At 49.4% G+C, this 12,037-nt stretch overlaps 1 protein-coding gene across 1 annotated transcript in view; it reads left to right on the forward strand.

Moving 5' to 3' along the window:
• Positions 1-288: 288 nt before the first annotated feature.
• Positions 289-12,037, forward strand: part of LOC140425039 (insulin-like growth factor-binding protein 4) — a 166,494-nt gene continuing 154,745 nt past the window's right edge. Inside the window, exon 1 of the mRNA XM_072508829.1 lies at positions 289-726. Within this exon, the coding sequence (XP_072364930.1) occupies positions 378-726 (349 nt within the window). The 5' untranslated portion in view covers positions 289-377. The remainder of the gene's footprint in view (positions 727-12,037) is intronic.

The raw sequence follows: 12,037 nt of genomic DNA on the forward strand, positions 1-12,037 counted from the left end.
TGTTCCCTGTCACTGTTGCTGTACTGTGAAGTACAAGGAGGGCAGATTTATTGCTGGAAAAGTAATGAAGTTATCACTATATATCCATCTGCTTCTTGGGATAAATAGAATGTCAAGTCACGACTATGTTGTTTTGGCTATAACCCAATTCTTCAAGTTCCTACTGGTACAACTATGTATTGAAGACACAGCGAAAGTATTTTTCCATTTCATGCTGTACGATTACACCCACATGTAAGGAATAGCTAATCAGAGTCCTGACCGGAATTTATCACTAACTAGTCTAACCATTGTATAAATAATCCTGACTGCCCTCAGCGAGACTAGGTATTGTGAGCACGCTCCTTTTCTCCATTGGGTTTACTGACTGTGTTTCGATGTGTCTTTTAAAGTACTGGAGCGTTCTGCTTGCGCTGCTTTCACCGGCCATGCTGGAGGCATCTGGGCCGATCCGTTGCTTGCCCTGCACCGAAGAGAGGTTGGCACACTGCCCACCCGTGGATGGTACGTGCACAGAGGAGGTGGTGAGGGAGCCCGGCTGTGGCTGCTGTCGGATGTGCGCGTTGTCTCGCGGCCAGCCATGTGGGGTGTACACGGCACGCTGTGGAGCTGGGCTCCGCTGTTTCCCCCAGCTCGAAGAATCCAAACCCTTGGAGACACTCATGCAAGGACGGGGCATCTGCATGGAGCTGACTGAGGTTGAAAGGATTCAAGCAGTACAAGCAGGTAACCATGAGACATGCATGTACGATATGCTGATGGAAAGGACTGACCTAGCATGAAATAATTTCTTTGCTCTTAGTAATACGGTAATACACTGGTTTTACTGCAGCTAGAATTTTAGAGTAAGTAGAGATAATGTACAACTGCTGGTACAATTGGACTTTAATAACGCTTAAAGGTGCACTGTTGGTTTGCTTGCCTGAAATTTCCACAATAGAAGAAGGGATTGCATAGAAAATGAATATAGTTTCATATCCTGGCCAATATTTATCGCTCAATTCACATCGCAAAAGCAGATTAACCTGCCATTGCCCCGTTGCTGTTTGCGAAAACTTGCTTTGCACAAGTGGACTGCCACACTGCTGCATTGCACAGTGACTACACTTCAAAAGTATTTCATTTGGTGTGAAGCACTTTGAGACGTCTGGTGATCAAGAAAGGTGCTATATAAGTACAAGTCTTTCTTTCTCTCTGCAAAGCCTTTTGTAAAATGTCACAATGTTGAAGTAATAATAAATCATAAAAGCTGAAAGAATCCTTTAGTGTTTGAAGCCTTGATCTCGCTGATGTTTGACCGCAGGAGTGTTTAGTTTACAGATTATGTGTTCCTGATGACAATGCATCTTCAAATACATGCTTAATTTGATGCATTCCAGAGAAATTATCAGAAACACACTTTTAATAAACAGAACTATGGTAGGGAAATAGTATATTCAATTCTGCTAACTGCATTACAGAATTTATAGACTTCGATAAAAAAATTGCAAGGAAGGAATATTTTAGGTTAATTTCAACTAACATAAATATGTTGAAGTGGAAGTAAAAAGTGCGATGTGATCGACTTCATTGCTTACAGCAACTATATAGCTTGATTCTCTCACGTTTCTGAGTTATTTGATCTTTACCTCCGCAGGTAGTGAAACCAGTATCATACTTGTCATCGTTTATGTACATTTGTTGAGTTCACTCATACAGTTCTCTCTCTGTGCAGAATGTGGTGCAAGGAATGTTTCATGGAACAGTGCCATAAAGTCATAAGCTGCACACTAAATAAAAGAAAGAAAAGCAGACCTTTTTGTTTAATATATTTGAAAATTATGATCTCTGGGCGAGCCAAATTAGAGCCAGATGCTTTTCAAAAGTTTGTTTATAGTCAGGAAAGATTAGCACAATGTTTCTGTTCTTATTAAATCCTGGTGTTATCCATTCCTCATCTCACCCCATGTACACACATACACAGCTGGAACAACATGGCATTCACCGGCATTTTATGGAATTTCAGAATTTAAGATGAAAGGGACTGATGCATACAGAGATATAAGGACCGCCCGAATCATGAGGATTTCCAAGCCTCTTTTCACTCCTCTGAAAAATGATCAGGACTCGCTTGCACACACAACATTTCAGAGTTGTAGATCTGTCCCCCCTTGTGAAATAACATGAGAGAAGACATACCGGGCGGGATTCTCTCAGCCCGGGACCGGTCTGGAGAAGCCCCGTGACCAGCGCAAATTACGCCACACCGCCCTGATGCCGGGACGTGATTCTCCACAGAGTGGAGAATCGGCGCCATTGGTGCCGGTGTGGTTGGCGCGGCGCCAGTCGGGGCCACTCTACGGGGCCCCCCCCTCGCCGATTCTCGGCCCAGGGTAGGAAAGGAGATTAGGGGAGTTACCGTTTTGGGCGGTGTTGACGAGCTTTAGGTACATAGATATTCAAGTGGCGGGGAGCTGGGCCCAGTTGCATAGATTGAACTTGGCTCGATTGGTGGAGGGGATGAGGGGGGATTTTAAGAGGTGGGATGTTTTGCTGCTGTCACTGACTGGGCGAGTGCAGACAGTGAAAACGACGGTGCTGCTCTGTGTTTCAGAGCCTCTCTAACTTTGTCCCTGAATCTTCTTTTAGGAAAGTCAATGGACTGATTTCGGGGTTTGTGTGGGCAAGGGCTGGCATCGACGAATTTGATAAATTATTATTGGGTGGCAAATATTGCGATTGTGAAGCAATGGGCTGTGGAGGAGAGGCTGGTCTGAGGCCTGTAAGGTGGATGAGTTTGAGGGCTTTGTTGTTGGCACCTTTACCATTCTCACCGGCCAGGTACACCACAAGCCCACTGATGGTGTCGGCTTTAAGGGTATGGGGGCAGTGTCGGCAGCACTTGGAGTCAGAGGGTATGTTGTTGTGGGCGCCAATTTGAGACAACCATAGGCTCGTGCCTGCAAGGCTGGATGGGAGATTCCGGGATTGGCTGGAGGTGAGGTTTGAGTACTTCAGGGACTTGTTTATTGGGAGCAAATTTGCGGTACCGATTAGCAAAACTTGGTCTGGGATTTATTGTTGAATGGTGGGATCTGTGAATAGAACAAGAACAAAGAACAAAGAAATGTATAGCACAGGAACAGGCCCTTTGGCCCTCCAAGCCCGTGCCAACCATTCTGCCCAACTAAACTACAATCTTCTACACTTCCTGGGTCCGTATCCCTTTATTCCCATCCTATTCATGTATTTGTCAAGATGCCCCTTAAATGTCACTATCGTCCCTGCTTCCACCTCCGGTAGTGAGTTCCAGGCACCCACTACCCTCTGTGTAAAAAACATGCCTCGTACATCTACTTTAAACCTTGCCCCTCTCACCTTAAACTTTTGCCCCCTAGTAATTGTCCCCTCTACCCTGGGGAAAAGCCTCTGACTATCCACTCTGTCTATGCCCCTCATAATTTTGTAGACCTCGATCAGGTCGCCCCTCAACCTCCGTCGTTCCAGTGGGAACAAACCAAGTTTATTCAACCGCTCCTCATAGCTAATGCCCTCCATACCAGGCAACATTCTGGTAAATCTCTTCTGCACCCTCTCTAAAGCCTCCACATCCTTCTGGTAGTGTGACGACCAGAATTGAACACTATACTCCAAGTATGGCCTAACTAAGGTTCTATACAGCTGCAACATGACTTGCCAATTCTTATACTCAATGCCCCGGCCTTAAAACAAAAGAGTAAGTGGGGTACAGTGGTACTGGACAAAGGAATTGCAGTTTCTGTGAGGTAAATCATACGGTTGAGAATCCACAAATGGCATTGGAAATTTCTATTATTTTTGAAAGGTGGAAGATGTAACTCTTTTTTATAAATTTAGAGTATCCAATTTTTTTTTCCAATTAAGAGGCAATTAAGCATGGCCAGTTCACCTACCCTGCATACATTTTCAGTTGTGGGGTGAAACCCACTTAGGCATGGAGAGAATGTGCAAACTGCACACGGACGTGACCAGGGGCCAGGACCGAACTTGGGTCCTTGGTGCCTTAAGGCAGCAGTGTTAACCACTGCACCACTGTGCCGTCACAGAAGATGTAACTCTGACTGGTTTCCAGAAAGTAACCAGGAATCAGTTGACTGAATTGGCAGAAAGATTGAAATTGGAATCACCTGCAAGATTAAGGAAAGCTCAAATTATAGAAAGCAGAGTGAAAAATTTAAAATTGGGGGTGAATTGAATTGAAGCATACAGATACCAGAATTGTTGGAGAATGAAAGGTTTAGTGAGAGGGAAGAACTGAGGGAGATCAACATTCGTAGAGAAATGGTGCTGGGAAAATTGATGGGATTGAAGGCGGAAAAGCCCCCAGGGCCTGAGAATCTGCATCCCAGAGTGCTGAAGGAGGTGGCTCTGGAAATAGTGAATGCATTGGTGGTCACCTTCTGGGATTGTATAGACTCTGGAACAGTCCCTGCAGATTTGAGGGTAGTTCACGTCTCTCCAACTTTCAAAAAGGGAGGTAGGGAGAAAGCAGGGAATTATAGACAAGTGAACCTAACATCGGCAGTGGGGAAAATTCTTAAATCCATTATCAAGGGTTTAAAAGCGAAACATTTGGAAAGCAATAGCAGGATCAGTCAGAGTCCGCATGGATGTATGAAGGGAAAATCATGCTTGACAAATCTGTTGGAATTCTTTGAAGATGTAACCAGTATAGTTGACAAGGGGGAGCCGGTCGATGTGGTATATTTGAACTTTCAGCAGGCGCTTGACAAAGTCCCGCATAAGAGATTATTGTGCAAAATTAAACCGCATGGGATTGGGGGAAATCTATTGAGGTGGATCGAAAACTGGTTGGCAGAGAGGAAACAAAGAGTAGGAATTAATGGGTCCTTTTCAAATTGACAGGCAGTAACTAGTGGGTGCCACAGGGATTGGTGCTGGGACCACAGCTATGCAAATATATATTAATGATTTGGATGAGGGAACAAAATATAATATCTCAAAGTTTGCTGATGACACCAAGTTAGGTGGGAGGGTGAACTGTGACAAGGATGCAGGGATCCTACAACATGATCTGGACAGGTTTAGCGGGTGGGCAAATCAATGGCAGATGCAGTATGATTTAGATAAGTGTGAGGTTATTCACTTTGAAAGCAAAAACAGGAAGGCAGATTACTACCTGAATGGTTGTAAATTGGGAGAGGAGAGTGTGCAGCGGGACCTGAGTGTCCTTGTGCACCAGTTGTTGAAGGTAAGCATACAGGTGCTGCAGGCGATAAAGAAGGCTAATCGTATATTGGCCTTCTTTGTGAGAGGTTTCGAGTATAGAAACAGGGATGTGTTGCTGCAATTATACAGGGCCTTGGTGAGGCCACATCTGGAGTATTGTGTGCAGTTTTGGTCTCCTTCTCTGAGGAAAGATCTTTTTGCTCTCAAGGGAGTGCTGCGAAGGTATACCAGACTGATTCCAGGGATGGCGGGACTGTCATATGAGGAGAGATTGACTAGGTTAGGATTGTTCTCGCTGGAGTTCAGAAGAATGAGGGGGATCTCATAGAGACTTATAAAATTCTAACAGGACTAGACAGAGTAGATGCAGGGAAGATGTTACCAATAATGGGTGTGTCCGGAACCAGGGGTCACAGTCTGAGGATTCAGGGTTAGCCATTTCGGACAGAGATGAGGAGACATTTCTTCACTCAAAGAGTGGTGAGCCTGTGGATTTCATTACCACAGGAAGTAGTTGATGTTAAATCATTGAATATATTCAAGAGGCGGCTAGATATAGCACTTGGGGAGAATGGGATCAAAGGCTATGGGGAGAAAGCAGGATTAGGCTATTAAGTTGAATGATCAGCCTTGACTGTGATGAATGGCGGAGCAGGCTCGAAAGGCCAAAAGGCCTCCTCCTGCTCCTGTCTTCTATCTATCTATCTATCTATGTATGTAGAAACAGCCTGGACAAACTCATATTGAATTTGAGAGAGTAAAGCAAAATAATTTTGACTGTTGGATATGGGCATTAAAGATCGAGAGAATATATGAAGCCCTTGGAGAGGTGATTATTTTAGAAGAATTTAAAGATTCACTTCCTTTGGTTATTGGACACATGTTGAGGAACAACAGGTTATAACTGCCAGGTAGGCAGCAGAGCTAGCTGATGATTGTGAATGGGTCCACAGAACCAAACCTTTTTTCTATCATACTTTTAAGCTAGAGAAGGATGGAAGGTGGAAAGGAATAAGGAAACAAAATGTTTAGGAAGCGATGGAACAGTTGGAAATGGTCAGGAAATTTCACCTCAGATGAAAGAGAAGCTGCTGAGGGTGGAAAGGGCATTCACAGGCCAAAGTATTTCCATTGCAACAAGGTGGGACAGTAGTAGGAAAGGAAGCATCTGAAAAGGAAATGGCTGTTAAACTGTTGCAGTGATGCAGGTGAGCTGTGCTCCTTTAGAGTCAATGAGAAAGGGGGATAGATCTCAAGATAATTCAGAAAATTATTTGAGTCCAAGTAAAGGAAGTCAGGGTATTGGAGGTTCTGGAAGTTTTGTATCAAAAAGAGATGTTTTCCCTTACTCGTCTAGCAAAATAAGCAAACAAATAAAAATTTTGAGATATAGGAGCAGATACCCTGGGCGGGATTCTCCACTCCCGCGCCGAAGTGCCCACGGCGTCGTGAACACGGTCGAGGTTCGTGACGGCGCGAAACGGCCCCGATCCCAACCGATTCAGGCCCCGACAATGGGCTAGGATCGGGGCCGCGTCATCTACATGCGCCAGGCCTTGTCACCGCGTAAAGGCGGTGCCGCATAGATGACGCAGCGGGCGCCGCATAACTGGCATCACCCGCGCATGCGCGAGTTGGCTGGCACCAACCCGCGCATGCGTGGTTGCCGTCCTCTCTGAGTCCGCCCCGCAAGAAGATGGCGGACGGATCTTGCGGGGCTGCGGAAGGAAGGAGGTCCTCCTTCAGAGAGGACGGCCCGACGATTGGTGGGCACCGATCGTGGGCCATGCCACATTTGAGGTACCCCCAGTGCAGGATCCCCCTTCCCCAACCCCCGCAGGCCGCCCCCACAGCGTTCCCGCGCTGTTCCCGACGGCAGCGACCAGGTGTGGACGGCGCCGGGGAGAACCCGCCGTTTTGGCCTGGTCGCTCGGCCCATCCGGGCCTGAGAATAGCGGGGGTGCCAGAGAATTGCCATTTTGGGTGTCTCTGGTGATTCTCCGGCCTGCGGCCCGCGGAACTCGACGGGGCCGTTCCCGCCGCTTGGGAGAATCGCGGGAGGGCGTCGGACCGTCGTCCCACGAAATTTTGGCGGCCCAGGCGATTCTCCCAACCGGCGCGGGAGTGGGGAATCTCGCCCCATATGCCCACAAGGGTTAAATTTCATCCTCATCAATGATTTAGTTTGTGAAGACAGTAATGTGATGACAACTGCATTGCAAAAGGCAATTGATTATGGTGATCTTAATATCATTTGAAAACGACTGTGGAGGAAAATGGGGCGCTAGCAATTGAAGGAAAACCTGGGGCTTCATTCTCCGCCGGCGGGAGTCTCCGTTTTGCCGGCGCCCGGAGGTTTCCCGACGGCGTGGGGCTGCCCCACAATGGGAAACCCCATTGACCGGCCGGTGTTACGGAGACTCCTGCCGGCTGGTCGGGGCAGAAATGTGGCGGGGCGGGTAGGAGAATTTCGCCCCTGATGTTTGTGGAAAAGAGTTCCAAACCTCTATCACCCTTTGTGTGTAGAAGTGCTTTGTCACATCTCTCTTGAATGGTATGGGCCTAATCTTTGACTATAACATCAGCTGGGTTCATAACAATATGGAAAGGCAATAGTGATTAAATGGCACAGTTATAAAAAGTGTGCATAAACAGAGGGACCTGGGAGTGCTTGACCATAGATCTTTTGAAGGTAGCTGCCTCACGAAACCGTAAAGGCGAACTACAATCGGGCGGAGAATCAGGATTCCAGTCAAAATCGAGGTCCATGCCTGGCGGCGATTCAGGTACCATGCTCCGGTCCCTCGCTGGTAGCAATAACGAGGCTTGCACCCCGTGCCATGGCGGCATGCAAAACTGGCATTTGCATTCATTTAAATGTGATTAGTGCATTTGACCCACTATGCTCTGAGCCTCCGCGATGCACTGCCCCTCTCTGGCGAAAGTCACGTATGGCCAATTTACTACAAGTACTTACAAACAGGGACTGAGAGCAATGGCTGCTGAGGGGGAGAGAGAATGTAAGTAAGGTTTGATAAATTGTTGCGCTTGCTTGGGGGTGACTGCCAGACCGGGGGTAGTAGCGGGGAGTGACTTGCTAACAGCTCCGTGGATTCAGGGTGTCCCCTCAGGATCTGGGTGGCCTCGCTCAGACCACCATTGCTGATGTATTTATTTCAACACACCCATTTGGTACAAGTTGCAGGTCCCTGGTTGTTCACTCTGCTGACTGCTCACTGGGTCCTGTAAATGTTCACAGAGTCTCTAATTATCTGGGAGCCCACCCAGACCACCCCTCTGGAAACCCTTGGATGGCAGCAAATCCATCAATGGGATGGGCATGGCCAAACTCTAGCATTATAGCCTTTGGCACCCTCCTTGGCACACTGACCCTCTCAAAGCAGAGGCCTCACCAGTGACACTACAGCGAGTCTACTCCGCAGGACCACCAGCAGTCTTCAACCCTGGCTGTCCACCGTGTCCCTGCTCCCATCCATCCTGCCCCAGACAGGTTGTCACAACCAGTGTGTCACACCCAGGACACACATCACTCTTCAGTTACTCTCCCAAGAGACGCATACTTGCCTGCCTTACCCCCACATGCCCGCACACAAGTCTCTAAGCATGGAGGCGATTGGTGGTATACGGCAACCCTTTCCACCTCACAACCAGGTGCCACCCTGCTGACACGTTTACGTAATGAGGATAGATGTTGCCCAGTGCCACTCACTGCTGGGGACAAGGATGCAATGTGGGAGGCAACATATCGGTGGGGGCGGCTGAGGGGTGGGGGTGGGTTTGTGCAGGACTTGTGGAGGGTGGGGCTGAAGTGCAACTCAGGGTCAGTTGGATCTGGATGGGCAAGGGAATGCTCATCTTGCTAACATGACTTCTCTTTACCCCCGTGCAGAGAATGCATTTTGGAGTACATTCAGCAATGTTTGCTATCTACCTGGCCGCAGCTGCCGTTACGGATGTACGAAGGCTGGGGGGACAGGGGCTGCCCAGGGAGGACCCTCCCCAAGAGAAGCCTGCCCCAGAAGAGCAGGGGCCAGCCGGTGAGGCTCGAGTGCCGGCCATCCAACAGGCTGAGGAGGAGGTGCGAAGGAGGCGCCGCATCAGGCCACATGTATACCGTTAGCGCCTGATCTTCGAGGAGATGCCGGACCTCCTGTGCCACCAAAGACATTAGTTAAACAAGGAGATCATGTGCCACCTGTTGCAGATGATGACACAACTGGCACCGCGGGTGTTGGAAGATGATGCCCGCCCCCATTGGCGGTCAAGGTGACGGTCACCCTGAACCTTGTGCCTCTCGGTCTTTCCAGGGACCAAGCAGAGAGCTGTCTGGGATATAACAGACATCCGTACACAGGTGCAGCTGTGCTGTGACGGATGTGCTATGCGCTTGGGCAGAAGACTATATAAACTTCTGTGTGGACCAGGCATACCAGCATACCCGAGCAGCAGGAATTTCCACCATTGTTAGAATGCCCCAGGTTCAGGGGGAGCTCGATGGCACCCATGTCACCCTACATGCACCGGTTCATCGGGGGGTGCCCTTCATCAATCGGAAGGGCTTCCAGTCCCTGAATGTGCAGTTAGTGTGTGACCAGCAGCTGCACATCATGCACGTCTGTGCCTGCTACCCAGGCAACGTGCACGGTGCATGCATCCTGGCACACTTGTCAGTTCCGTGGCCCTTTGAGGCGCTCCCTCGGGTAAGGTGTTGGTTCTTGGTGATGAGGGTTAACCGCTGAGGTCTTGGCTAATGGTTCCTGTCAGTGAGGTACTCCAATATAGCCCAGGAGTGTCTCTAACATTGTGGTGGCTTGTTGCATCCTTCACAAAATCACGCAGCAGAGAGGGGGCATGCTGGGAGAGGGAGAGGAAAAATGCCAGGCCTCAACTGGCGAGAAGGATGGCTAAGGAGAACCAGTCGTGAAGCCCAGGCTGGCACGGCAGGCCACCCAACATGTGCTCCAGGGCCGCAATACACGGGACAAGCGGTGGCGTAATGGTATTGTCACTGGGCTAATGAACCAGAAACCCAGGGTAATGCTCTGGGGCCCTGTGTTCAAATCCCGCCACTGCGGATGGTGAAAAATGAATTTCATAAAAATCTGGACTTAAAAGTCTAATGATGACCATGAAACCATTGCCGATTGTCGTAATAACCCATCTGGTTCACCAATTCCTTTAGGGAAGGAAATCTGCCGTTCTTACCTGGTCTGGCCTATATGTGACTCCAGACCCACAGCAAAGTGTTTGACTCTTAACTGCCCCCACAGGGGCAATTAGGGATGGCCAATAAATGTTGGCACAGTCGGTAACACCCACGTCCCATGAACGAATATAAGAAAAATCACCTCCAGATTTGTCTGCTAGGAGACCCAGCCACCCGCAGCTCCACCACTCTGTCCCACCTCTCCATATTCTCCTCAGCCCACCCCCTTCCAAGTGGTGCCCCCTTCCCAATAGCCCCTCACAACCTCCACCGCCCCTCCTCCCTTCACTCTATCCCACCACTCCAGCTCCCTATTCCCCCTCCGAGGATCCGAACAGCCTCACTACAGGGTGTTTGCCCTGGGCAGACAGTATCTGCAGGTCTTGTCCCTGGGACTGAGGATGATGATGACTCGCTGTGAGGTGAACTCTGGTGCTCCTCATCGTTTGACAAAGTCCGACTCCCGCTTTCAGGATCATATTCCATTGTCCACCCAGGTGATCCCTGCATGCGTGCAGGCCTTCACATCTCACGGACCCATATATTCTTTGGGGCTGTGACCTGTGTGGGGGGATGATTATGGAGATGGTGAGTGGTGATGGGTCACTCACTGGGTAAGCTGTCCTGCCAGGCCACCTCACAAATCTTGCCCCGTTCCCTGACACTCTGAGGGTGACCCCAGCTGGAACGTTCAATTGTCCTGGGGGCCGTGCCCAGTGCCATCATCCAACACCCACATTCCACGCCACCAACCTCCCATACTCCCCCACCTGGCACACCCTGTACACCCAGCCCAGTCCATCCCTCACACCCTTCAGACAGAGGATCGAGGCAGGTCAGACTGTTGGTGAAAAGGCGTTTAACAGTGACTATATACATTATTGTGCCCTGACACCTACTTCTAACCTATGTGATGTACCCATGCCAACTTAACAGGTGACTAACTTCCTTATTTCACATACTGCTCCTTCTAAGTGTGATCCCAGACAGCACATCAGATGTGGAGGTGGCCGACTGCGTATTGTGCCATCTGACCCGAGATGCCTTTGGCGGCCATCCTCTGTAAGGCCTAGACCTGGATGAGCCCGGCCGACCTTTGGGTGTCAAAGGTGACGAGATGCCAACCTGTTCTGCACACTGCCCATCAGATGTGCCAGTGTCAAGTGTGAGGGTTTTTCAGAAGCAGTGAGGTGTTCCAACACCTCCCTGTGGGAGGCAACAGCACAGGCCTCATAATTTCCTCCTCCCTGGTGCTTGATGCCCCGCCAGGCAACTAATGGGATGGAGGTGAGACAGGAGGCTCCAGCATCATCTGGCGCTGCCACTCCTCGAAACCCGCTTTCGTCTCCACCAGGGTCTCGTTGCCCTCAACCATGGAGCACAGAGACTGGGCCACGTCCCTCAGCGAGTGAGTCATGTCCCTCTGTGCCTCGGTCATGTCCATTTATGACTGACCCAGGCCAGTCAGAGCCCGCCAATGCTCTCAACGCCGTCAGCCATGCGCTTTGTGACTTGGCCAAGCTCTGCAGCTCCACAGCAATGTCCATGTGAACCCAGTACATTGCTGCCTGTGACTGGACCTCAGCAATTGACTGCACAGTG

Source organism: Scyliorhinus torazame, chromosome 6, assembly GCF_047496885.1.
Source record: "Scyliorhinus torazame isolate Kashiwa2021f chromosome 6, sScyTor2.1, whole genome shotgun sequence".
Taxonomy (NCBI): Eukaryota; Metazoa; Chordata; class Chondrichthyes; order Carcharhiniformes; family Scyliorhinidae; genus Scyliorhinus; species Scyliorhinus torazame.